Below are 27485 nucleotides of genomic sequence, written 5' to 3'. Positions count from 1 at the left end.
CCTCAGGTGACAGAGTGGGATTTCCATCTGGTCTCTCTCTTTTTTGTTTCTTTTGCGGTACGCGGGCCTCTCACTGTTGTGGCCTCTCCTGTTGCGGAGCACAGGCTCCGGACGCGCAGGCTCAGCGGCCATGGCTCACGGGCCCAGCCGCTCCGTGGCATGTGGGATCTTCCCGGACCGGGGCACGAACCCATGTACCCTGCATCGGCAGGCGGACTCTCAACCACTGCGCCACCAGGGAAGCCCTGGTCTCTCTCTCTTTTTAAAGTTGTCTTAGAATGCAATGCACATACCATATACATTCACATACCTGTTTAAGTGTACAATTCATTGTTTTTTAGTTTAGTCAGTTAAATTTGTTAAACCGTCACCACAACTAATTTTAGAGCATTTTTGTCCCCCTAAAAGCAACTCTGCACCTAGTGGCAGTCAGTCTTCATTTTCTTCCTCTCCACCTGCCGTCCCCCCACTCTCCAAGCCCTAGGCAACCACTAACCTGCTTTCCATCTATGAATTTGCCTATTCTCGCATTTAATTGAATCGGTCTCATGCAAAGGGTGGTCTTGTGGGACTGACTTCTTTTACTTAGGATAATGATTTCAAGGGCTATCCACAACGTAGCATGTATCAGAACTTCCTTCCTTTCTGCTGCTGAATAATATTCCATTGTGTGAACGTACCTCATTTTATTTACTCTTTAGTGGATAGACATTTGGGTGGTTTCCACTTTTGGGCTATGATGGATGTACTGCTATGAATCTTCAGGTGCAAGTTTTTGTGTGGACCTGTGTTTTTATTTCTCACGTGTATGCACTTAGGAGAGGCATTTCTGGGTCCTATGGCTACCGTGCGTTTAGCTTTATGAGGGCCTGCCGGGCTATTTTCCAAGGCAGCTGCACGAGTTTACATTGTACCAGCAGTAGAGGAGGGTTCCAGTTTCTCCACATCTAGCGCTTTTTATCGCCCATCGTTTTGATGGAATAAAGGGTGGGGTGATGGAGGCCTCTTCAGCCATTTGCCGGCCTCAACAGAGCAGGTGACCTCAAGGCAGGATTGCTGCTGGGTCCCAGGAGCAAACTGAAGCCAGAGAGGCTCCAGCGCTGTGAGGATGCTCTGAGGGTCTGTCTGCCTTATGCTCTCTGTGCCCACCAGCTTCCCTGTGTCCATGGCCAGAAGGCAGACGGTGAAGCCGCCAGACGCCCCTGGATCACAGGTCCTCAGCCCACCCCCCCAGAGGGGCTGCTGCGCCCATCCCCTGGTTCCAGGAGGGTAGATCAGATGCTCACCCGAGAGCTGCATCAGTGTGGCTGCCCCCCCCCGCCCCCCGCCCTTGCCCTTTGTCCGCTCTAAACAGAACCTGACGATGGAGCACTTCCCTGAGATGGTCCCCAGGTGCCTACTCTCCTGGGTGGCCTGGGGGGAGGCTTCGGCTGCCTTGGGGCTGCCCTGACAAGCCCAGTCTGCCCCACAGTGACTGCCCCAGGGTGTCCTCCACGTACCAGAGGCCGAGACCGAAAACGGGGCTGCCCGGGGCCAGACAGTGGTGGTTGGAATATGATCGACCGGGAGGGTCTGGCTCCCACTTTCAAGATCAAGGGCCTGCGAGCCTGTGAACAGCCCTAGCCACGGCACATGGTTCCTGCTGGGCTGAGCATGGAGGGAGATGCCCGAGTGAGTCACAGTTCTGACCTTATCTTAGAGATTTGCTTTTCTACCCTGTGCTGTCCTTTGTGCTACTAACTTACCTGTGTACACCCCTCCCACCTGTGTAGGAGGGTACCTGTTTCTCCACATCCTTACCTGGACTCTATATTATCAGCCTTTTGAATCTTTTCTAAGAGGCACAGAAAATAAGCTCCTGATTCTGATTTGCATTTCCTTCTTTTCCATCATGAGAAAATGAGTGAAACTGAGACAAGCCCTTTGCATTCCTTTTACTTTTTAAAAAACCAGCAGTTTATGTCCATCGCCCATTTTTCTCCTGCTCTTTTGCGTATGGAGCTGCAAGGACCATGGTATTAGGTTGAACCGAATGCAGTTACCATTTTGTTTTGTTTTTTTTCATAAGTAATTGCTGCATTTTATTTTTTATTTATTTATTTCTTTAAACATCTTTATTGGGGTATAATTGCTTTACAATGGTGTGTTAGTTTCTGCTTTATAACAAAGTGTAAGTCGTAACGGGTTGCCGATCTGCAGTTTCACGTTATTCATTTTCATAGATTAAGGATTCAGTTTAGCAAGGTGGCTGGATAAAAGTTCATCGTGTAGAAAGTAGTGAATTTCCTGTGAACCAGCAACAACCAAGCGTAGAATGAAACAGGGAAAAGAGAGAACCATTCCTAGTACTGAGAGCAAATCAAACAATTTTAGAAGATGCTAATCAAGTGTCTAGGGGTCTAGACACCCCGGATTCGGAATCAGCCAGCAGTGCGTACGAGCGTGGATCCCAGTTAGGTCTACCATTCCCCAGTTCTGGGTGGGGCTGGAGGATAGGAGCATTTTTGCATTTTGGGGAACAAGGAGAGACTAATTGAGACTTAGTCTAAATTAGAACTAGTACTACTGCTAGTTCCTGCTTACCTTTTACCCATCTTTTCATAACGTGAACATCTTGTATAAACACGGTACGGTGATTGAAACCAGGCAATTGCATGGGCATGATTCTGTTACCTCTTCTGTGTCTTCATTTGAATTTTATCTGTTCCTCCACGATTGTCCTGTTTCTGTTCTGGGTTCCAATCCAGGATCCCACATGGCATTTTGTTGTTATATCTCCTCCAATCTGTGATAATTTCCCAGACTTTCTTCTTCTTCCATGACCTTCAGGCTTAAGAAGTGGTTACCGATTATTTTGTAGCGTGCCCCTCAATCTGGGTTTGTCTGATGTTTTTAGATGATGATGTTGAGATTATTGCCTTTTGGGGTTGAAGTGACATGATGCCCATACTGGGGGATCGTGACACCGATATGTCTTGCTGCTGATGGCATTAACCTTAATGATTGAGGAGTGTCTGCCAGGCTTCTCTGCTGCACAGTTACAACGTTCCCCTTTGTAACTAATAAACATTCTGGGGAGGAGGAGATAACTCTTTCTACGTCTAGTAATTGAAATGCTACTGTAAGAAAGAGCTTTCTCTCCTCTACCACTAATTTATTTATTCACCTATTTATTATCTCAGTATAGACTAGTGGAAATTTATTTTATTCTCTGTGTTGAAATTCAACACTACTGTTATCTATTTTGTTTCTGAAATTGTTCCAGTTGTGGCTGTTGGGAGATCCTTCAGATTGGCTCTTACGACGCTGTGACACACCTCCATCCTCTTTTTGAGCGTTTCCCCACTTATGGCACTGCAAGATGCTTACCACAAGCTGAGCATCTTATGTTCTCCGGGCCCCCGCCCCGGAAACAACCCCTTCTCGAAGGGTCTCCAGGATACGATGTCCTCTTCTGCTGTGGTACAGGCACACACATATTTACTGTCTTCTAAGTGTTTATTGGGGACTCGCTGTATACCAGGCACGGAGCCTAGTCCCTGGCCTTTGTAGGTGGCCGCGAGGAGGTTAAGGCTCAAGGTCACACAGGTGATGGGCCGTCTGGATCAGGACTTGGGTGTGTGGCTTTGGACCAAAGCCTTGTGTGTGAGCGCTCTGTGTTACACACTTGCCCGAGACCCCACGTACGCGAGTGACAAGACAGACTACCCTTGCTGAAGACACTGTGGCCTTGCGTTTTCCCCGTCTGCTATTATCTTGGGACTGCTGGCGTCCAGCCGTCCGTTCCCTGAGAGGTAACGATGGCTTCCATTATGTTTTATGTGACATTAATTACCCAAAGCAGTAACTGTTGGAAAGTAAACAACCTGTAAATCTTGGCCGGCCCGGGCAGTTGCCTCCTGTTCTTGGGAACGCGGTGATCCGGGCAGGAGGCCCTGCGCTGGTTCCACTGGCTGGCCAGAGCTACGCTGCAGGGGCACCCGGTGGGCACGGCCCCGGGGCAGGTGGCTGGCAGGGCGGGGGTGTGTCTGTCTGCCCTGGGCACCCCCTCCCCCAGAGAGTCCGGAAGAGAGTCAGGTAGCCTGGGGGCTTGTTCCAGCTGGGCTTCCTGGGACTGGGTGACCTTGAATGGCCTTGGGCAGCCAGGCTGCTCAGTGCTGGAGCAGTGGGGAGGGCATGTGGCACCCAGGACAGTGGCTGGGCCCCAGGGGAGGCTCTGCGCTTGTTGGTGGGAGGTGGTAGTTGCGATGGGCACTTGTTGAGCCCTTCCTCCCTGCCAGGCTGCAGGTGCATGATCTCATTTCCTCCCCACAAACCGCAAGAACATTTTGCACATGTAGAGAGTGATGTACAAAGAGGTTCGAGAACTTGCCCAGGACTTGGGAGGGTCTGACTCTACCCCAGTGTGTCTGCCCTGACCCCGCTCTCCTCCCCGCCGCCCGTCCTGGGCCAGGCCACAGGCCACCAAGTCTTCGCCACTAACTTCGGTGTCACCTCGGGCACATCAGCAACTCCCTGGGCCAGGGTGTCCTTACCCCCAAAATGGACACAGGGATCCTGGAAGGCAGGTTCTCCGGTGGCCGCCCAGAGAGACCTGCGGGTCTGACCTCGTCTGCCTGTGTCTGGTGGTCTGTTTAAGGGACAAAGAACTGCTTTCCCCAAATGCCCCCCTGTCTGATTGGCTTTTGAGTACCAGCCTGCTGCTAGAACTAAAAAATGCCAACCATCGTCACTGTGGTCATCTGTTATGTGCTTGGGACAGTATGAGGCACTACTCCCTCTTTTCTTTGTGTCGTTTTTTCAAAGTCACGTGGAATATATTCCTAGTTACTGCTGAAGATGTATACAATTTAAGAGGGAAGGGTCCTTCTCTATGCATTATTAGTTCCATATATTTGGCTCACAAATATAGGGATATACGTACTGTAACATTTTAAAATAAAAGTATAATCATTGTGTACATATTATTCAGTGACTTGTTTTTTTCCCACTCGTGTGTGTGTGTGTGTGTGTGTGTGTGTGTGTGTGTGTGTGTGTTGGATTTTTTCTGTCTATTGTGGATCTAGATCTGCTTAATTTTTTTTTTTTTTTGGTTTCCACTGTCTTTTTTTAAGTATAGTTGATGTACAGTAGTATATAAGTTACAGGTGTACAGTATAGTGATTCACAGTTTTTAAAGGCTATACTCCATCTACAGTTATTATAAAATATTGGCTATATTCCCTGCGGTGTACAATATATCCTTGTAGCTTACTTTATACATATATAATCTTTTTTATTGAAGTATAGTTGATTTACAATATCATATTAGTTTCAGGTGTACAGGACAGAGATTCAGTAATACATATATATACATTCTTGTGTGTGTGTGTGTGTGTGTGTGTGTGTGTGTGTGTGTGTGTGTATATATATATATATATATATTCTTCTTCAGATTCTTTTCCCTTATAGATTATTACAAAATAGTGAGCATCGTTCCCTGTGCTCTACAGTAGGTCCTTTACATATATAATCTTAATTTTAAAATTATTTTTTAACTCTTAACTTTTTCAAAGTGATTTTTTAAAAAAATTTATTTTATTTATTTTTGGCTGCGTTGGGTCTTCATTGCTGCGCGAGGGCTTTCTCTAGTTGCAGCGAGCAGGGGCTACTCATCGTTGCGGTGCACAGGCTTCTTATTGCGGTGGCTTCTCTTGTTGCGGAGCACAGGCTCTAGGGCGCAGGCTCAGTAGTGTGGCGCACGGGCTTAGTTGCTCCACGGCATGTGGGATCTTCCTGGACCAGAGCTCGAACCCAGGTCCCCTGCATTGGCAGGCAGATTCTTAGCCACTGCACCACCAGGGAAGCCCCTCAAAGTGATTTTAAATTTCAAACTGTGGAAGAATCGAAAGGTTAGTATAATGAACTTCTCTGCACCCTTCACTAGATTCATCAGTATTTAATGTTTTGTCACATTTCCTTTATCTCTGTATTTTATATATATGTTTCCTCCCTGAATCATTTGAGAGTTAGTTGTAGACATCATACTCCTTTATCCTAACTACTTTAGCAGGTATTTCCTCAAAATAAGGCCATTCTCTTCTATAACCATATTTCCATGATCAAATTCAGGAAATTTAATACAATACCTTCACCTACCACACAGCCCTATTAAATTGGGCCAATGGTTCTGACACCGTCCTTTTCCGCAGTTTTTTGCCCCGATTCCAGGTCCAGTCCAGAACGATGCACTGTGCTTAGTTGTCCTTTCGTCTGGAGGATCCTCACCCTGTCTTTCACGAGGTTGACATTTTGAAGAGTATCAGGCCAGATGTGGGTTTGCCTGATGTTTCCTCATGACTAGATTCAGGCTGTGTACTTCAGGCAGGGATAGTTCGTGACCTTGTGTCCTGGCTACAGCATCTCCGGGGGCACACGATGCTGTGTCATCTGGTTAAGGGACAGGCCTCGATCTCTGTAACAGCCGCGTGCTCTTCCACATAAGTTGACCATATAGTTCACTTTTTTGTTTGTGTGGTATTTTTTGTTTTGTTCTTTTTTTTTTGGCCATTTAGTTCATTTTGTTTTTAGCCATAACAGTACTGCCGCATTGAATAGCCTCAGAGAAATATTTTTTTTTAATTAATAATTAGTTGCTTTACAATGTTGTGTTAGTTTCTGCTGTATATGTATACATATATGTGTACATATACATATATCCCCTCCTTTTTAGATTTCCTTCCCATTTAGGTCACCACAGAACATTGAGTAGAGCTCCCTGTGCTAAACAGTATGTTCTCATTAGTTATCTATTTGATACATAGTAGTGTATATATGTCAATCCCAGCCTCCCAGTTCATCCCACCCTCCCCTCTTCCTCCCTTGGTAGGTATTCATACGTTTGTTCTTTACGTCTGTGTCTCTATTTTTGCTTTGCAAGTTCACCTGTATCGTTTTTCTAGATTCCACCTATAAGCGTTACTAGGTGATATTTGTTTTTCTCTTTCTGACTTCACTCTGTATGACAGTCTCTAGGTCCATCCACGTCTCTGCAAATGGCACAGTTTCGTTCCTTTTTATGGCTGAGTAATATTCCATTGTATATATGTGCCACATCTTCTGTATCCACCCCTCTGTTGATGGACATTTAGGTTGCTTTCATGTCCTGGCTATTGTAAATAGTGCTGCTATGAACATTGCGGTGCATGTGTCTTTTTTTTTTTTTTTTTTTTGCGGTACGCGGGCCTCTCACTGTTGTGGCCTCTCCCGTTGTGGAGCACAGGCTCCGGACGCGCAGGCTCAGCGGCCATGGCTCACAGGCCCAGCCGCTCTGCGGCATGTGGGATCTTCCTGGACCGGGGCACGAACCCGTGTCCCCTGCATCGGCAGGCGGACTCTCAACCACTGTGCCACCAGGGAAGCCCGCATGTGTCTTTTTGAATTATGGTTTTCTCTGGATACATGCCCAGGAGTGGGATTGATGTATCATATGGTAGTTCCATTTTTAGTTTTTTAAGGAACCTCCATACTGTTTTCCATAGTGGCTATACCAATTTACATTCCCACCAACAGTGTAGGAGGGTTCCCTTCTCTCCACACCCTCTTCTGTGGACTAGAGTGCAGGAGATGGCATGGTTGGGTCAGAGGCTGTATGTGTTTGTAGTATTGACGGATATTGTCTAAAGGCTGTGACATCCCCTCTCCCACCTCTGACATGTGAAAACCCATTTCCCCACATTTTGTCCTTGAGGGATGTTAGCAATCTGTTAAACGTTGGCCAGTCTGCTAAACGAAACTGCCATTGCATTCTTTTCTCTTTTTTTTAAAATAAATTTATTTATTTTTGGCTGCATTGGGTCTTTGTTGTTGCGTGCGGGCTTTCTCTAGTTGTGGCGAGCGGGGGCTACTCTTTGTTGCAGTGTGTGGGCTTCTCATTGCGGTGGCTTCTCTTGTTGCGGAGCACGGACTCTAGAGCGCAGGCTCAGTAGTTGTGGCACGTGGGCTCAGTAGTTGTGGCGCACAGGCTTAGTTGCTCTGCGGCATGTGGGATCTTCCTGGACCGGGGCTCGAACCTGTGTCCCCTGCATTGGCAGGCAGATTCTTAGCCACTGCGCCACCAGGGAAGTCCGCGTTATTTTCATTTGGCCTGTCTTTGACCACTAAAGAGGTTAAACATCTTTGCATGTTCTTCTTGGTTTGGCTGACTAGTTCCAGCTCTGTTATTTGCTTTAGAGAATTCAATGTCAGGTTCTGCAGCCATCAGTTAAAAACCTAAAACTTGTTAGTACTGTCCAAGGGGCTATGGGTGTGTGTGTGTGCGTGCGTGCAAATCTAGTTCAGGTAAACTGGTAGCTGGCTTCTGAGAGCTCTGACTTAGCCATCAGGCAAGAAAGCTGAGAGGCAAAGTTGCAAAGTGCTGAAAGAAGTTGGGAGGAAGAGGTGAACAGGCGGAGTGAAAATTATGTGAAAATTCAACTTTCAGTGTCCATAAAAAGTTTGACTGGAACCCAGCCGTCCCCGTTCATTCATATGCTGTCTGTGGCTGCTTCCTCATTACAGTGACTAAGCTGGGGAGTTGTGACGGGTCTTATGGTCCACATGGCTGAAAATAGTTACTGCCCGGCCCTTCTTGGAGAAAGTTTGCTGATGCCTGGGCTGGAAGACATTGGTTATTGTGGGTTACACGAGGGAAGAGGGGGGGAAGCTCGGTTTGCTGAGCCCCTGCCTGTGCCGGGTACCACATAGAGAGCTGCACTTGTGCATTTTATTTAAAACCTCCCTGAAAGAGTCTTCTCTTCCTTTCCCATGTGCTCCTTGCCCTCTTCCCCCATTCTGCCCCTCCCTGTGTGGGGTGGAAGCAGGAAGGTCAACGGGGGGGGGGGGGCAGTGGGAGTTTGCGCAAGAGGGAAGCTTCCATCCCCCTTTGAGTGGCGTCAGGGCCCTTTGGACAAAGTCTAAGCCACTCTTCCCGGTGGTGACCCGGGCTCCCCACCGAGCCTCAGCCCAGCTGAGGGGCCCACACCCCTCCCCACAGGCTAAAGCTGGAGCCCTAAAGTGGGAGAGGGTCACCGAGCTCTGCTGGCCTCTGCAGCTCCAGGGCTAGTGGGGTGCCGGACAGGATCACTGGAGGAAATCCAGGGCCGTAAGGGCTCTGTCAAGGCTGTGGGAAGTCCACACCAGCAGTAGGGCTCCCCTGCTGTGCTGTTGATGGCCTCGTCGCAGGGGAGCCTCTGAGCAGGGGACCTCCTGTGCGCCACTGTGTGCTGGGTGTGTCTTCAAACTTACATCAGCCCTCTGCGTTAACCACCAATACTGTCCACATTTTTGGAGTCATTTACCCATTACAAAGTCGTGGGCCCAGAGGGGAGTCTGGGCTCCAAACCTGGGTGCTAACGAGATCCCCATGGTAATCGTACGGGTCTGTAGAACGCTGGCAGCTGCATAGCTGTAGTGTTGACCATGACTTTATTTAATTATGGTATATGATTATGATTTTAAGTATGCAGACGTGACGCGCACTTGAAAAAATTAAGTTGAAGTGAGTGGATTAAATAAAATAGGCTCACATTGGCAGCAACATGGTTGGACCTAGAGATGATCATACAAAGTGAAGTAAGTCAGAGACAGACAGATATCATGTGGTATCACTTACGTGCGGATTCTAAACTACGACACAATTGAACTTATCTGTGAAACAGACTCACAGATGTAGAGAACAGACTTGTGGTTGCTAAGGGAGAGGGGGGTGGGGGAGGGATGGATTGGGAGTTTGGGATTAGCAGATACAAACTTATATACAAGATGGGTAAACAAGGCCCTACTGTAGAGCACAGGGAACTATATTCAATGTCCTGCGATAAAGCATAATGGAAAAGAATATGAAAAAGAATATATATATATATGTATAACTGCATCACTTTGCTGTACAGCAGAAACTAACACAACATTTATTTCAATAAAATAAAAAAAAATAGGCTCGTTACACTGCGGGTGGTTTTGAATTTCAGTGGCAAAATGGTGGGGACGGTGTGTGAATGCGTATGGCGAATGCAACCCCTGCTAGTGTCTCGGGCTGTCCTGCACCCAGCGTGTCACTGGCACAGGGGAGGGGGGAGGGGGCTGGTGTGCAATGGTTGCTCAGCAATGGAGCCCAGGAGATCCTCCCTGTAAGGCAGGGCTGGGGAGTTGGAACCCACAACCAGAATGCAGTGCAGAATGACAGCCAGCTCCAAGAGTGCTTCCTCCATTGAATTCTTTTTCATGCGAGAGAAATACTAGTTGACCCTTGAACAACATGGATTTGGACTGTGCGGGTCCACTTATACACGAGATTGAATTCTTTTCAATAGCAAATACTACAGTACTACACAGTCCGAGGTTGGTGGAGCCCAGGGACGCAGAGGAACGGCAGATCTGCCCTGAGGGTCTGCGCCCCTGACCCCCACGTTGTTCTAGGGTCAACTATTTTTTTTTTTAATTTATTTATTTTTGGCTGTGTTGGATCTTCGTTGCGGTGCAGGGACTTCTCATTGCGGTGGCTTCTCTTGTAGCAGAGCACAGGCTCTAGGGGCACGGGCTTCAGTAGTTGTGGCGCTCGGGCTCAGTAGTTGTGGCTCGCGGGCTGTGGGCTCTAGAGCACAGGCTCAGTAGTGGTGGTGCATGGGCTTAGTTGCTCTGCGGCATGTGGGATCTTCCTGGACCAGGGCTCGAACCCGTGTTCCCTGCATTGGCAGGAGGATTCTTAACCACTGCACCACCAGGGAAGCCTGGGTCAACTGTATTTTAATTTCAGATCGACTGAATGCTCTAGAGAATAAGAGAACAAATATTCATGTGCCCAATGCGGTCTTTGCAGCCTTGCCAAATTTGCTTCTGATTTTACCTGTTTCTAATCCTGTTGTCTTTCCTCCCAGAAGCAAAACCATCGTTGTGAAGTTGGTGGTCCCTCTGCGCACGCTTAAATTTTTACTCCTTTATGCATACTTCACCATAAAAGTGACCAGTATTTTCCCTGTCTCCAAACTTTATATAAGTGGTCTCATAGACATCACTGTGTCCCTTTTTTTGTTTAATAGTATGTTTCTGAGATTTCTCCATGTTGACCCATGCCTCTGGAGGGCTCATTTTAAGTGCTGTGTGCTCTTCCGTTCTAAGTCCCATAATAGAATTAATGTGTCTTTCTCCTGTGGCTGGATATAGGTTGGTGACAATTTCTCACTGCAATGAGCAATGCCACAGTGGGCGATTTTTATCTAAGTCTCCCAGTGCATATCAAGTACTTCCTTAGGATGTGCCTCTAGAATTGGTGTGCTTGTTGGGGGGCTTGTGTGTCTTAGCCTAACTCTTTTTGGGGGGGGGAGGGGAGGCAAACTATGGTCCCAATGGTTATATCAGTGTAACACTTCCATCAGCAGTGCCGTAGAGCCCATTCTCCACAGGCTCATCCACACTTGCTACTGTCGAGCCGAAATTTTTGTCCCTCGGACAGATGTTAGATAGTATCTTATTTTACTTTACCGTATCCTGTTTTCTTGTACCGTCCGGCACATCTTTCCATGTGTTTGTTGACCTTCTTCTGTTTCCATAGGGTGAACATATGCCCCAGTTTGCTAGGTCATTTTCCACTGATAGGGACTGCGTAAATATTAACAGCACCCCTGGTATTTTCAGAAGTTTCTCAATATAAATTTTAACACAGATTTTCTTATGTTTTATAAAGGACATAATTTTTCTTTTGTGTATTTGTTTCTTGTTTAAGAAATCCTTTCCTACCCCATGGTCATAAAGTAGTCTCCTATTTTCTTTAGAAATGTTAAGATTTTGCTTTTATTTTATGGTTTTCATCCACCTAGCATTAATTTATTATGTGTGATGTGAGGTATGGATTTATTTTTCCATACGGATAACCGGTTATCTCACACTCTTGAAAAGTCTGTCTTTTTCTTAAAAGCACTGCTACATAGATCAAGTTTCCTGGAATCTAAAGGTTTATTTCTGGGCTCTTTTACATTGTTCTATTTGTCCTCATACCAAAAATGTCATGGTTCTAGCTATTGTCACCTTATAATATGTTCAGGGTATTTTATACTATTACTTTAAAAATTATTTTATTGAAGTCTACTTGATTGTGTTAATTTGTTGTGTTAATTTCTGCTGTACAGCAAAGTGATTCAGTTATGCACATATGTATATATATACATTCTTTTTCATAATGGTTTATCACAGGATATTAAATATAGTTCCCTGTGCTATGCAAAGTATTTTATTTTATTTTTTAACATCTTTATTGGAGTATAATTGCTTTACAGTGGTGTGTTAGTTCCTGCTTTATAACAAAGTGAATCAGCTATACATAGACATATATCCCCTTGTTCTCTTTTTTATTTTATTTTATTTTTCTGTGTTTTGGCCACGTCTCGCAGAAGGTGGGATCATGGTTCCCCCACCAGGATCGAACCTGTGCCCCCTGAAGTGGAAGCGTCGAGTCCTAACGACTGGACCTCCAGGGAAGTCCCTATACAGAGTATTTTAAAGGGAATAGGAACATGTGTTTCAGGGAGACTCGTTTATCATGAGGAAATGATATGCTACAGAATGGTCACATATACATCAGATTTCTAAGGCCCATCTTGGTTCAGAGAACTGAGGTCCTGGGCCTTAGGAATTTGAGCCTTAAAAGAAAGGGGAGGGTTTAGGCGGATGGAACAGGGTCACGAAATAAGACAAATATCAGGAAATTCAGGAGAAATATAACAGACGGATTCCCTGAATATTAGAACCAGAAGGGAACTTTTGAAGCCACCAGACACCGTGCGGAGTAGCTTGGCTAAGTGACCAGTCTTTGGAGCCCGGCAGAGCTGGGTTTGATCTTCCACAAGATACTTAACCTCTCTGGATCTTAATGTCCTCATCTATAAAACAAGAGCAATAATGGGTTTTCCTCATAAGATTGTTGAGAGGGCTGAATGAAATAATGCTCACGAGGGCTTAGCAATGTCCCGACACAGAGCTAGATGGCAACTAAGTGATTGTTTACTTATTTATTATCCTGTTCCCTTGATTCTAAGACCAACATGTTTTCCTTGTCCCACACTTCACAATTCTGAAATTACAACAGGCTTTACTCTCATTTTCTGTAGTGATTTATTTATCCTTCTGGATTATTATTTTTTTTTCCAGAAGTTCAAAATCTTTTCATTTTATTTCAGATTTTTAAAGTCATGTTTGTTTGTTTTTTAAACATCTTTATTGGAGTACAGTTGCTTTACAATGGTGTGTTTGTTTCTGCTGTATAACAAAGTGCATCAGCTATACATAGACATATATCCCCATCTCTCCTCCCTCTTGCTATCCTTCCGGCTTATTGTTTAGGGTGTAGGAGACAGAGGATTTTACAGACAAGGAAATGGAGTCAACGTGCTTTATCCGGGGTCAGGGAACAAGTCGAATTGGTCATCCTAAGAATCCCCTTTATTTCTAGTCCTAAAGGGGAGAAGGAAGGAGGAAAAAAATACCATCTCGACTGGGGATGGAACTCATGGGGCGCTTTATATGCCACCAGATGCTGGGGGCAAACTTTAACCAGAATGGAACCAGATGCCTTCCAGAAAGGCGACGTTGAGAGAGAGCCTTCTGCCCAGCAGACAACACCCACCAGGTTAGCTGGGGCCAAGTTTCTGCTCCTGGCTCTATCACTGATTAGCTGTGTGAGATTGCTCAAGTCAGGCAACCTCTCTGAGCCTCTGCTTCCTTCTGTCAGGTGGGGCTCATAATCTAAACTGCACTGTTGATTCAGGTGAGTTAATACCTGGGCACACTTTGCTGCTGGGTAAGCACCCAGTGAATGGAAGCTGTTAGGTGTTCCCTAAAGGCACGTCTCTCAGGGCCACCTCCCGACTACAGTTTTGCTTGGGGTTACTTTTCTCATTCATTCTTCCCTCAACTGTAGAAATCCTGCCCACTCTTCAGAGTTTATCGCCAAGTGTTATTTTCTTATTCAGACCCTTCCTCCCCACCTCCCCCTCTGGATCTCTGTTGTTTCTTATTTGTTTTCGTTTCTAAAAATTTTTAAATTTAATTTTTCTTTTATATTGGCGTACAGTTGATTTACAATGTGTTAGTTTCAGGTGTACAGCAAAGTGATTCAGTTATACCTATACGCATATCCGTTCTTTTTCAGATTCTTTTCCCTTACAGGTTGTCACAGAATATTGAGTAGGGGTCCCTGTGCCATACAGTAGGTCCTCATTGGTTATCTGTTTTATGTATAGCGTGTATACGTTAATCCCAAACTCCTAATTTATCCCTCCCCACCTGTCCCCTTTGGTAACCATACGTTTGTTTTCTATGTCTGTGGGTCTATTTCTGTCTTGTAAATAAGTTTATTTGTATCCTTTTCATAGATTCCACATATGAGTGATATCATATGGTATTTGTGTTTCTCTGTCTGACTTGCTTCACTCAGTGTGATCATCTCTAGGGTTCGCCTTATGCCGGTTCTGTTTGAGACACCCCAGAAGATTGCCAACCCTTTGAGGGCGGGAGGCTGTCTTGCTTTTGCCAACCCTGTAGTTTTAGCGCAGAACATCGAGTCCCTCCGGCGTCAAACAGTACAGTGGTGAGCAAAACAGACACAGCCCTGTGCCTTGACAGAGCCTGCTTTCCTCAGCTCCCACCTATGCCCTGAGGTGATGCCGGCCAAGGAGAGAGATGTCCATGTCCCCCGGGTCAATTCAGCCGTCCTGACCTTGCTCATCAGCCCGTGTGTCACTGGAGATGCTGCTGCTGCGCTGGGTGGGAGGGGGCTGGGGAGGTGTGTTGGCGCCTTGGCAGGCCGAATGGGGAGGGAGGCCGGGCGTCTGTCTGAGGCCTGAGCAGGGCGGGTGCAGAGTGGCTGGGGGGTTCCGTGAGGAAGGGAGATGCGGTGGGGAAGCAGGGGGGCAGGTCTGTGCTGCTGGTGGAGGAGGCCGGGACCCCGGGCCTACAGCCACATTAGTAGCTCTGTTCCCTGAGTGGCCACCTGTGATGCTCACGTCCGGGGACTGCTCTGCGCGGAACGGGAGGTGTCGCCTGCCGGGCCTGAGCTGAGCTTGCCCTGCAGAGCCTGGGGTCAGTGTTCATGGGGCCCTGGGGCGCCCGTAAACCCACGGTAATGACCATCTGGGCCTTGGGCCTCATGCCAGAGCTGGCTGCATTCTTCCCGGGGGAAGGTGGAGGACACTGGAAAAACCAGTTTAGGGTGTGTGAGGCTCCATTGCCTGTCGCTATCAAGGGAGTGTTGGCTCCGGAGCCCGGAAACGTGTGAAAAATCTGGGTTTTTCAGAAAGGTACAAGTGTCGATTCAGGTCAGTGAGACCCTTAGGAACTGGCACGTGAGCAGGCCAAGAGTTTGGGGTCCATGCCTTTTCCTTCTGATGGAACGTGCCCAGCAGCGCGACCTGAGCGGTGCCGGGGCCTGGTGTGTCTTTCTGGTTTTCACTCGTCCTGGCAGCCGGGCTGGCGAAAGCCGGATGGACGGGTCCCACCTTCCTGAGCAGGGGGCTTCACCGAGTGGGCACCTCTGAGCCAGCCAGCGTCGTGTCCACGCCCACGGCGCCGTGTCCCCAGGATTGCACGGCGTTTGGCGTGTGGTTCTGTGCTCGGCAAATACTTGGAACGAATGACTGAATTTCGTAGTCTCTGCCTGCTCTGTTATTCACTGGGGGACTGAGTGTATTAGTTTCCTGGGGTTGCTTTAACAAAAGGACCGCAAACACGTGGGCTTGACACACAGCAGAAGTTTATTCTCTCACAGTTCTGGAGACCAGAAGTCAGAAATCCTCCAGGGCTGTGGTCCCCGTGGGGACTCTTTAGCGGAGAATCCGTTCTTTGCATCTTCCGGCTTTGGGTGGCTCCGGGCATTCCTTGGCTTGTGGGTGCATCAATCCCATCTATGCTCCTGTGGTCACCTTGCCTCCTCTTTTCCCTGTGTGTCCTCTTATAAGGACACTTGTCATTGGATGTAGGGACCTCCAGGACAAACCAGGATCATTCCTCGTCTCAAGATCCTTAACTTAAATTTCATCTGCAAAGACTCTTTCCAAATAGAAGGTAACATTCACAGGTTCTGGAGATTAGGGTATGGACATATCTTTTGGGGGACTACAATTTAACCCACTCCAGGGAGTCTTAATATTTTTCTTTTTTTTTGTTTTGTCTTTCTTGTTTGTTTGTTTTAATATTTTTCTAATCATTGCTTTTCTAGACATATTAAAGCTGTTAACCACTGGATTTGTGCTGCTCCTAGTTTGCTGTTTGCATTTACGATATAGATGTATATATATCTACATCTGTATCTGTATCTTTATCGGATTTCTCTTTCCCATTGATTTTGGGTTCAGAAAGTCCTTCCCTATTGAATCGTCATTCACATTAAAACAAAACCTTAGGAAATTGGTTTTTTTTTTAAACATCTTTATTGGGGTATAATTGCTTTACAATGGTGTGTTAATTTCTGCTTTATAACAAAGTGAATCAGTTATACATATGCATATGTTCCCATATCTCTTCCCTCTTGCGTCTCCCTCCCTCCCACCCTCCCTATCCCACCCCTCCAGGCGGTCACAAAGCACAGAGCTGATATCCCTGTGCCATGCGGCTGCTTCCCACTAGCTATCTACCTTACATTTGTTGGTGTGTATATGTCCATGCCACTCTCTCTCGCCCTGTCACAGCTCACCCTTCCCCCTCCCCATATCCTCAAGCCCATTCTCCAGTAGGTCTGTGTCTTTATTCCAGGAAATTAGTTTTTTAATCCAGTGGTAACTTGGATTAAACCTGCAAAACCCAGGGAAACCTGCGTGAGGTCTGGAGTTCAGTTAATTGTACTGTGCCATGGTCAGTTTCGATAATGTACCGTAGTGACCTCAGATGCCATCACTGGGGGAAGCTGGGGTTGATACTCAGGACCTTTCTGTACTATTTTTGTAACTTCTTGTGAGTGTATCATTATTTTAAAAAATTTTTAAATTTTTGATTAGATTTACCAAGAACAAGATTTACAAATTTTGATTAGATTTACCAAGAACAATTATGAGATCATTTGTTCTCTCTTATTTGTAAAGCATCCTTTATGAAGCTCTGATGTATGCTAAGCTGTTGTAGAGTTGTGGTTGAATTTACTTAGTTTGGAAAAAGTTGATACCATTTGCTAGGTGATCTTCCCCTCTGGGAATGTGGCATATCCTATTTTTTCAAGCTATATTTTATTTTCCAATAAAATATGTGTCGTTTTCTTCAGGTTATTTGCAGGTCCTTTAAAGTTTGGGGTTGTTCTTATGGACGGATGTTTCCTCCATTTACATTCTTTCACCGGCTCGTGCTGGTTACATGTCCCCAAATAGAATCCCCACACCCTTTCAAATACATGAAATTCTTTTAACTTGAGAAAATGCATTTCATTCTGCAATTAGAGACAATGTTTAACAGGCTTTTATTCGTTCCTTTAAACCTGCTCTCAGGAAGGGTCCGGTCAGTTATTTAATGGAGATTTAAGTATCTGTGTTCTCCATCCGAGTGTATAGGGGGTGTTCTTCATAAAGAAATATGAAGTCGTGGACTTCCCTGGTGGTCCAGTGGTTAAGACTCCGCGCTTCCACTGCAGAGGGCACGGGTTCGATCCCTGGTCAGGGAAGTTCTGCAAGCCGTGGTGAGGCCGAAAGAAAACAGAAAAAAGAAATACGAAGTTGTGTTCTGTAAATTGAACGCTAAGTGTGTTGTTTTCGATTCTATGTCTTTGAACATCGTAGAGGTGCTCTCTCTCTCCAGGGGTCACGCGCGTTACCTTGGGAGCCCCAGGCGCCTCTCCAGGCCGCATGGACAAACTCAGAGCATGATCTGAGCTGTCCGTGGCCTTTGTTCTCTGCTTTGGTCCCTGGGGCCGTGAGGCCTGGGTGGGCCCTGAGGGTGTTGAGAAGACCTCTAGCTGGGGGAGTCCCAAATTTGAAGCCAGAAATGGAAAATGTCCTATTATCCCCCCTCCAGGTCAGTCTTATGAAATCCGACTGCTGGAGAATCGGAAGCTGGGAGATTTTCAGGATCTGAACACAAAATATGTGAAGGTGAGGCTGCCAGCTGTGCCCTTTCTGGGCTCCTGAGGGTGCTCTGTCGGGGTCCCAGCACCTGGGCTTGTGACGGGAGTGCCTGGGAGGTTTGGGGAAAGCTCCAGGGACAGAGGTGGGCTCCTGGTCCCTGGAGTGTGTTGTCTAAGGGGCCTCGGGCGGGCCGGCAGCATTGGGAGCTAGAGGGGCGTGGGCTGATGGACTGGGCGCTGGGTTGGACAGACTCGGCTTCCAGCCTGGCTTTGCCTCTTCCCAGCCTTTTCTGAGCTTCAGTTTACTCATCTGTGCAGAAGGGTTTGTGGAGGACCCACGTGTGCAGAGCGCTTAGCAACCCTGGAAAGAAGGGCAGCACTTGTGTTCGTGCTGGCATTCATATTGTTGGGGTTCTGGGAGGGGTGCGGGGAGGAAGCCTCCAGGCAGCTCCAGGCCTTGGATGGCAGGAGGTGTGTCTGTCTTGGGGATGGTTGAGGGCAGGTTCCTTGTGGGTCCCTCTCAGGACCCACCCTCAGCTGTCCCTTACTGCCACCCCTGCCCCTCCCCCCGCCCAGAGCATCATCCGCGTGGTGTTCCACGACCGGCGGCTACAGTACACGGAGCACCAACAGCTGGAGGGCTGGCGGTGGAGCCGGCCCGGGGACCGCATCCTGGACATCGGTGAGTCTCCCGGGCCAGGAGGGAGAGGCCGACGGAGCTCCAGGCACACGGGGGTCCTTCCTGGGTGCCTTCCGGACCCAGGCCTGTCCAGGGCATCTTGGCGCACTTTTGCCTTGTGTGAAACCCCACAGGAGCTGGTGGAGGTGACCGTGCCACCAGGCCTACCCTCGGCGGTTCACCTTTTCCGGGGGCCTGGGATGGGGTGGCACGCGGGATTCAAGGACCTGCCGTCAGGGAGTGAGAAGCAGGGAAAGCTTTGCAGAAAGACCCTGCCTTAAAGGGTCATGATGAGTGATGAAGGGCCGGGGGGGCCTCACAGAGAGGGGCAGTGGAAATGCAACTGGGGGCTCAGGCGGTGGCCCGTGGTCTTTTATCCACAACCCTTGGGCCCGGATGGGTTTTGGAACTCAGAGGTTGGAATGATAGTAAGGCGTGTAGACCCATAGCTTCGGGTCACACCGCCAACAGGCAGTCAAGCAGAGTAATGTTCCTGCAGCAAAACAGAATGACTCCACACAATGGGGTAAAGGCGTCAAGTCAGGCTTCTGCCCAGTGAGTTACGCAAAACCTGGTTTTCAGAACTTCTGGCATGTCGAATTGTGTAAGGAATTTGGACCTGTAATGAGAATCCTTCCCGAAATATTTGGGAGTGGCTGACGATTGCACTTTTGTGTGTGTATGTGCACAGATATTCCACTGTCTGTTGGTATCTTGGACCCCAGGGCCAGCCCGACCCAGCTGAATGCAGTTGAGTTTTTGTGGGACCCTTCGAAGAGAGCATCTGCTTTCATTCAGGTGAGCGGGAGGGAGCTTGCCCTCGGTGGGGAAGCCGGAGCTCTGGGGTCCTTTGGGCCGTTTCTCGAAACCATCCTTCCGGGGGGCCCTGATGGGCTCCTTCCCTCTGCTGCAGGAAAGGAGGCTGAAAGGGTGGATGGGTGTGTCTCAGAGTCACAGGACTTGGGACGTTGTAGCATCCTGTGTGGGTTTTGCTTATCAGTATGTAAGCTTTTTACAAAAGAAGTATGGCCTAGCATAAATAATTTGAAGTGAAAATTTTTTTCGTAATTGTTTCTGTTATTAAATTAATTATTTAATTCTCAAGCACCTGCTTGTGAACCTGGCCTTGTGTTAAACACCATGGCAGATAGAGGTGGCCAAGGGCCCAGTGGGGGCCCTGTGCTTCCGGGCTTGCCCCTGGCTCTCTTACTGTGTGTCCCGTTTTGAGCCTCTTGGCTTTCCCACCTGTCTTATAAATTAGAGAGTGAAAACAGAGCCATGACCACAAGGCCTGGTTCATAGTAATCGCTCAGTAAAAGTGAGCGATCTTTTTGCCTTGCATAGTTTCAATACTTGAACTGCATTTTAAAAGAATTATAATAATGTTACCGTTTACTGTTACAATAAGATGAATTGTATTATGACGTGATCACAGTGTTATAGCAAGAAATGTACGTCAAGTGCCTTCTGTGTAACAGGCACTAACGAGAAATAAAGAAGTGGTCCCAGCTTCTGGCCTGGCCTGAGTAACCTGGCCACCAGGCCTTTAGGGACTAAGCTGTGGTCCCTGCTCTGTGGTCTGTGGGATTTGCCAAGGGAGAGTTCTCAGGGGCGGGAGTGAGGGGGTCTGCTGGGGTCAGTGGGCCTGGAGCAACGGCAAGGACTTAGGTGGTCAGGCGGGGCCTCCAAGGTCAAGGGACAAAGGTGAGAGGGCAGGCCCTCTGTGGTTAGGGGATGGGGCGGCCAGCGGCCCGACAGAGTGGACAGCACTGGGGGAGAGCGGAGAGGTGGAGGTGGGTCTGACCGTGCGGAATGGAAACCTCCATTTGGAGAGGAGCCCATGGGCGGGGGGCGGTCCAGAGCCCACCCTCGCCTGCTTCTGGCTACCTGCCCCCCACGTCCCCTGCAGGTGCACTGCATCAGCACAGAGTTCACCCCGAGGAAGCACGGGGGCGAGAAGGGCGTGCCCTTTCGGGTGCAGATCGATACCTTCAAGCAGAGTGAGAATGGGGAGTACACGGAACACTTGCACTCGGCCAGCTGCCAGATCAAGGTGTTCAAGGTAGGACGGCCCCGCCAGCTCCATCCGCCGTCACCCGGCCCCTCGCCCTGCCTGGGACGGCGATGCCAAAACGCGGAGGCCCAGCAGGGAGTGCGGCGTCCCCATGAGTAGCCCGGGGCTCCTGCCTGGGCTCTGATGAGCCAGCCTGCCTGCTTTCTTCCCCACAGACGGCCGGGCTCGGCTCTCCTTGACCGGAGTGGTGGGATTGGCACGCTTGTAGATGTTTGTTTCTCCTCCCAAGCACTTTGGCCGCACCTTCTGTGGTTGCCCATCAGGTTCTCCTTAGAAGTCAAGTTAGGAGACCTCCCGTGTGGGTCCTGACCGTGGACGTGATTTATTTATTTGTTGGTTTACAATGTCGTGTGAGTTTCCGGTGTGCAGCACAGTGATTCAGTTACACATAGACACGTACCTATCCTTTTTCAAATACTTTTCCCATTGAGGTTATTACAGAGTATTTCCCTGTGCCGCGCAGCAGCTCCTCGTTGGTTATCTGTTTTACGTATGGTAGCGTGTGTGTGTTAATCCCAGCGGATGTTCTTCCCTTGCCCCTGCGCAGTGGCCTCCTGGTACCTCCCTTCTTTTCCTTTCTCGTCTCACCCCCTGCAGTCTCCTGCCGTTGCTTCTCACCTCATCTGTCTGGACAGAGTATTTCCTAAAGACGGTCCACAGTGGTGTAGCTCAGGGTGGCCCCGCGGGGAGGGAGGGTGGCCGCGGACCCCGCATCATCCTCAGGGTGGGCGGACCGGTGCCGAGCCGGACCACAGGCCCCGTCGCCAGCAGGCTGGACCTGCCCGCCAGCCAGGAGATCCCAGCAGGTGCCCCAGGACGGGGCGCGGACCGGCCCCAGTGCCTTCCCCGTCCTTCCCGTCTTTCACAATCAGGGGACCTGGGGACTTGCCGAGAAAGTTCCGTCTGCTGGGGCTGGAGATGCCAGAGTGATCGGCCGTAGAAATAGGGCCTCGTCCCAGAGGAAGCTGGGTCAGTGTTGATCTTCCTGAGCTTGGGATGGATGTGGAAATAAGTGCCCACAGGTAGAACCATCAACTTGGCGGTGGAGTGGTGATCTGCCCTGTTTCCCAACTGGACTGGAAGGCCCTGAAGCTGCCCGTGTCTGCACTCAGACCACACAGCCGGGCGGCTGGCTTCATCCCCACTGATAGCGTCTGGCCGCCCGAGGGCTGTGGGAAAGGGTCCTGAGGCCCTGGCCGGGCTCTGTGCACTGGGACACCTTGGTCAGTTAGCGCTGCCACCCTGGGTGGGGAGGAAGGGATGGTGGGGGGAGCGTGAGTTTGTCTTCTCTGCCAGGGCGGTAGCACCCTCCAGAAACCTGCTGCATCATTATGAAGCCTTGAAACCGGCCTCCGAAGGAAGTTACATTTCTGCCCCATATTTGTTTCCTCTTCCTGCTGTAAAAGAATGACCCAAAGTTGAGTGGCTCAGTACTGCATACTGTCTTTTAATGCTGGAGGTCAGAAGTCTGAACCGGGTCTCACTGGGCTAGAGTCGGGCGTCAGGAGGGCTGAATTCCTTTCTGGAGGCCCCAGGGGAGAATCTCTCTTCCCTTGCCCTTTCCGGCTTCTGGAGGCCTCCGCATTCCTTGGCCTGTGGCCCCTCCTCCATCCTCAAAGCTGGAGCAGGTAGAGCCCCTCTCACACGCATCACCCTGACTCCCCTGCTCGCCCCCGCTCCACTTCTAAGCCCCTGTGATTACACTGGGCCCACGGGATGATCCAGGCTCATCTTCCTATTTTAATCTCACATTGTTGCCCATCTTAATTCCATCTGCAACCTGGCCCCCTTCTGCCCTGGAAGGTAACGTCCTCCCAGGCTCTGGGTATTAGGACGTGGCCATCTTTGGGGAGCATTAGCCTGCCGACCCTGTCCACCGGTGCCTCTGGTCTTGTGTGTGCTCCGGGGTCCAGGGTGATTCTGGCTCCCCCTGGACAGCTCCGAGGCTGTGCAGCGGGTGGTCTCTGCCTGTCCTGCAGTCCCACCCCCTCCCTGTCACGCACAGACCAGGTCCAGGGTTCCACCAGCTGTCTTCTGCCCTCAGGTGGTGGGTGCGTCCAGTGTGATTCCACGCTTTCCGAGCGTGTGCCCTGGGAATGGGCGCCGGCCAGACGGTAGGAGGGAGGGGCAGTCTGCGCCAGGGATGCCTAGCCCTCCCCATGGCTCCCGTGAGCTTCCCCTCCTACAGCTCGAGGGGGAAGCTCAGGAGTGAGGGCTCTGCTCAACTTCTCAGCCGCACACCAGGCGTTATTGGGGGACTGGGGCCGGAAGCTGCCTTACCATCTGCTGCAGGGGGTAGGAGCCTCTGATACCCGAAACGGGCTCCCCAGAATGCCTGAGGTGACCTGGCCAGCCCCCCAACCCGCACCAGCAGCAGCTCAGATGGGTGTGCACTGGCGCCAGGCACAGCCCAGCCCATCACTCTCCCGTCTCAGATCACCCTGGTTACTAGGAAGCCCTGGCTTCTCGGAGCCCGGCCCTGGGGCTCCATGGGGGTGTCTGGGCCGCTCCCTGCCCCACCGGCTCCCCACAGGCTGCCCCCTACAGGCAGGCTCAGCCACGCTTTACCAGTAATGCTTCTGGGCCGGGAAGAAGGGCCTCCTTTCTGGGACAGGAGGACGGGAGGACGGAGGTGGAGCAGGGAAACCCGATGATGGGAGCCCGGCTGCCGCATGCCTGGCTCTCCCACTGGACACCGGGTCTGTCACTCACGTCCCCATAGGACCCCCAGCAAACCTCCCTCCCTCCAGCCTGGGCATCCCCCTGAGGACTATTTCCTCAAATCTCCTGAGCTGGGAGTCAAAAACTGCAGCCAGGATGATCCCAAAGGCGCCATCGAGCTTGAGGATGAACTTTCCCCCCGACTGCCCACTGCGTGTGGCCCACTGCCAACAGAGTAACGCGCTCAGTTCTGGGTCCTGCGAACTCTTGATATCTGGCCCCGACCACCAGGCCCTGAACTCAGGAGGGGATAGTCCCAGTGGTCAGGATGGTCCCCATCAGCTGGGCCTGCTGGGGTGGAAGCCGGGAGCGTGGTCGTAGCCCTAGGACTTGGGGGCAAGGAGGCCCCCAAGATGGCCAAGATGGCGTGCGATTGTAGACCGAGCCCCGGCCAGCAGCTCCCAGCTCATCCACTTCCTGTCACGGTCCACGGGGAACCCACGGAAGGCCCTCGAGGGGTCCTCTCCATTAGCAAGTGGCCACTGGTAAAGCTCTGCTCCAAGCATTTCTGCATGGTCCGCTGAGTGGACCCTGGAGCGTCCCCGTAGGACCCTGTAGCAGGCTCTGAGTCCCTCGGGGTGGGAAGGGGCTCCGGGCGGGTGGACCTGTGTGTCGGATGCCTGGGAGGTGAGAGAGATGCTTTCTTGTCCGTGAGATCCTGCTTGGGCTTCTGGGTGAGGTGGGGAGTGTCCTGGCCTTGGGTGGGGGGGCCCACTGCTCAGCCCTGGATCTCCCCCCGACAGCTGCCTCTGCCTGCTTTGAACTCATTGGACCCCTGTGCTCTGCACTTACAGCCAAAGGGAGCTGACCGGAAGCAGAAGACTGACCGAGAGAAGATGGAAAAAAGAACGGCCCAAGAGAAGGAGAAGTACCAGCCATCCTATGAAACCACCATCCTCTCAGAGGTGAGCCGGCCGGAGCCTTCTGCCAGGGGCGGCGAGGGTGGGTTTAGATCCTTGGAAAAGTGCGCATTTGGGGTGAACGCTTCTACCGAGAGCGCCCCTTAAATCGTGGTGTGTTCCTTTGTCTGGAGCGCTTTCAGTTAAGAGGTGTTTCACAAGTACCTTCTAGCTCTCTGCTGCCCTTTGCGCATTTCAAGATTAGGTTATTTTTATTTCAGATTTTTGGAATAGATCATATATTCATGTGGTCCAAATTCAAAAGGTATAAGAGCATCTCCATCGGAAAATATCCTTCCCAGCACTGTCTGGCCTCGGTTTCTCTCCCCGGGGCAGCAGGCGACCCCCGGCTCCTTGTGTATCTGGCCCAACGTTCTCTGCAGATGAAGCCAGTTCATACACGTTTGCCCCATGCGCTCTTTTTTCCCCCGACAGTACGCACACACACTGTTCTGTGGTTGACTGTCTTTAATTCATGGCCTCTCTTGGAGTCTGTTTCCTGTCTGTTCATAAAGAGCTTTCTAGTTCTTTATCCAGCTGTGTAGCTTTCGTTGTCTGGATGGCCCTTTGCTGGACGCTGGGTTATTTCCAGGCTCTTGCCATTTCACACAGGGTACCGTGAACACCTTGTGCGAGTGTAGTTCTGCACGTGGAAAGAATGTCTGCAGCATCTGTTCTCGGAGGGGGATTGCTGGGTCAGAGACTGTAAATAGCTCTCGTTCTTTGCTGTTTGGGTGGATACTGGGGTGCGTTTCCTCTCAGCCCTGCCGCCGACGCCAGCCTGCTCCAGCCGTTCTTCCGTCCAGGCTACCTCTGAGATGCTTCGTACCACAGGTCCCTTTTCCTCCCGTCACGGGTCACTGCTGCTGCTGCCTCTTTTACTGGGCTCTGTTTTTGATTTGAACAACTCTTCGCCGCTGTGTCCTGCCATCGGGCCAGTTAATAGGTGTTGGGCTCGTCCACTGAGTAATCTGACTTACTGAGGAGGCCCTCTGTGGATGCCTCAGGTCCAGTGCTGACCATGGTGGGGTTAAGTCTGGGTTAAGGGTGAGGCCCAGGGACAGGGGGCTAAGAGGCCTGTGGGTGTGTGAGGGTGTGTTTGCGTGTGTGTGTGTGTGAAAAGCCATACACAGAAGAGTATGTGCAGCAGGGCAGCAGGGATGCTAATTCTGTGGCGTGGACAGACGCATGCTGGCTTTTCCTAGGGTCGAGGCTGACGGTGGCCGGAGAGCCCTGGCCCAGGGAGTCCTGCCCCCTTGCAGCAGGGCAGAGCCAGCTCTGCAGTGTGTGGGGCCGTGCCTGGACCCTTAGCCCTTCCCAGGCCTGGTGTGTGCTCGTGATGCACCCCGGTGACCCTTCTCCTCCCGGCCTCTGCCTCTCCCCCGACTTCCCTGCTGGAGGACAGGTCCCCTGGCGTGCTCCAGGCAACGTCCCAGCCCCTGTCCCAGGCCAGGTGTTGAAATCCGCACCTGGCCTGTGACCTTGGGAGCTGCCGGATCCCCTCTTGTCTGCTCATCAACCTTCCTGTTCCCCTCCCCCCTCCCTCCTCCCCCCGGGGCTGCAGGATTCGGCACCAACACATTCCAGGCCTCACTCGTAACAGAGTTAAATATTGACCCACCCTGTGGTCGGGTGGGTGATAGTAAATCTCAGGAATGCTTCCGACTGGCCGTGTCCAAAGCAACTGGCCGTGTCCAAAGCGGTGTCAGTCGTCACAGGGAAGGGAAGCAGGGAATGCTTGGTGCGCGGGCTACCCCTTGCCGCCCCCAACCGGGCAGCACCCGACGTCTCTGCTTTCCTTGGGGGATTCTCGCGTGTCCGTTTGAGCTTCCGCACGAGAAGTTCCTGGAGTTCAGGGGTCACAGCTTTCGCGTTGCTGCGTCTCCCTGGTCTGCAAGCGGGGGAGCTCCTGAAATGCAGTAAATGTGCGAAGACTTGGGTTGGAAGGGGGCTGCTCCCAGTCAGCGTGGAGACGCCTCGTCTGTCCCCTCAGCAGAGGCCCGTCGGGAGATTCAGAGCTTCTCTGGTGCTTTCCCGTTGGCAGTGGTCTGTGGCCCCGTGCTCCCTGTTTCGTGCATTTGCTCCCAAGACCCGCCTGTGGGCCACTGGCCTGTCTTGCGTTTTAGTCTCTTTTCTTGTGGACCCAGGAATCAAGGGACCGATGAGGTTTCCCTCTTTGCTTTGACTCCTCGGAAGCTCAGACAGACACGTGTCATGCTTTGCTTGCTCTGGGGACTGCCTCTTCTCTGCCCTAGCTGGTTTCTTCAGTGTGGCCCGAGCAGCGTGCCCGTCCCCGAGCGCCGGGTCAGCGTGGGCTGGGTGTGGAAGGATCGTGGTTCCGAGCCGAGTGGCCCGGCCGGCACCACCGCTGCCCTGCGCTCTCTCCCTGCAGTGCTCCCCGTGGCCCGACGTGGTTTACCAGGTGAACAGTGCCTCGTCCCCAAGCTACAACGGCTCTCCGAACAGCTTCGGCCTTGGCGAAGGGTACGTGCACCCTCTCTCCCTTTGCGGTCCCTGGAGTGACCACGGGTGTGGGCTCCTTTCCTCACTTTCCTCCCTGGGTCTCTGCTCCTTTTGTAGCCTGGCATCGATCTGGGTTTCAGGGCGGCTGACTGGTGTTAACATTCACAACCATTCTTAGCATCACGCGTCCAGGTTCTTGTGCTTGAACACACCTCTAGGAAGGCTGTCTGCTAGGGCAGCCGAGCACCAGGCATCCACTCCCTCCCCCGGTTAAAGTGGGCTGGGCTGCGGGGGTCCTGGGCCGGCCCCCTGAGGTAGCCTGCCTGGTGCCTCCCAGGGGAAAGCCCGCCTCCTGGACGTCGGGGGCCTCAGGAGGCAGACCTCTGGACCCTGCAGCGGCCGGAGGGGCTTCATTTTTTTGGCCGCGCCAAGCGGCCTGCAGGATTTTAGTTCCCGACCAGGGATCAAACCCGCGCCGCCCCCCCCCCCCCACCCCCCAGTGGAAGCGCCGAGTCCTGAGCCCTGGAGCACCAGGGAGGTCCCTGGGGGGGCTTCTTAGATCTTTCTGCCCCCGCGTGCATGGTCACTAGGCAGGGGGAC

General features: G+C 50.8%; 1 protein-coding gene across 6 annotated transcripts in view; it reads left to right on the top strand.

The window, feature by feature from the left end:
- TFCP2L1 (transcription factor CP2 like 1) overlaps nucleotides 1–27485 on the top strand; it is a 62010-nt gene that overhangs the window by 18165 nt on the left and 16360 nt on the right. For 5 of the 6 annotated variants that reach the window (XM_073807797.1, XM_073807798.1, XM_073807799.1 and 2 more), the window contains 6 exons: nucleotides 18001–18077; nucleotides 18626–18731; nucleotides 19420–19526; nucleotides 20638–20790; nucleotides 24318–24428; nucleotides 26815–26906. In XM_073807797.1, the coding sequence (XP_073663898.1) occupies nucleotides 18001–18077; nucleotides 18626–18731; nucleotides 19420–19526; nucleotides 20638–20790; nucleotides 24318–24428; nucleotides 26815–26906 (646 nt within the window). The remainder of the gene's footprint in view (nucleotides 1–18000; nucleotides 18078–18625; nucleotides 18732–19419; nucleotides 19527–20637; nucleotides 20791–24317; nucleotides 24429–26814; nucleotides 26907–27485) is intronic. The other variant, XM_073807801.1, reaches the window with a different exon arrangement.

This window comes from Tursiops truncatus, chromosome 7, assembly GCF_011762595.2.
Source record: "Tursiops truncatus isolate mTurTru1 chromosome 7, mTurTru1.mat.Y, whole genome shotgun sequence".
Classification (NCBI taxonomy): domain Eukaryota; kingdom Metazoa; phylum Chordata; class Mammalia; order Artiodactyla; family Delphinidae; genus Tursiops; species Tursiops truncatus.
Note: the sequence above shows the minus strand (reverse complement) of the source record. Positions and strands in the feature narration are given on the sequence as shown.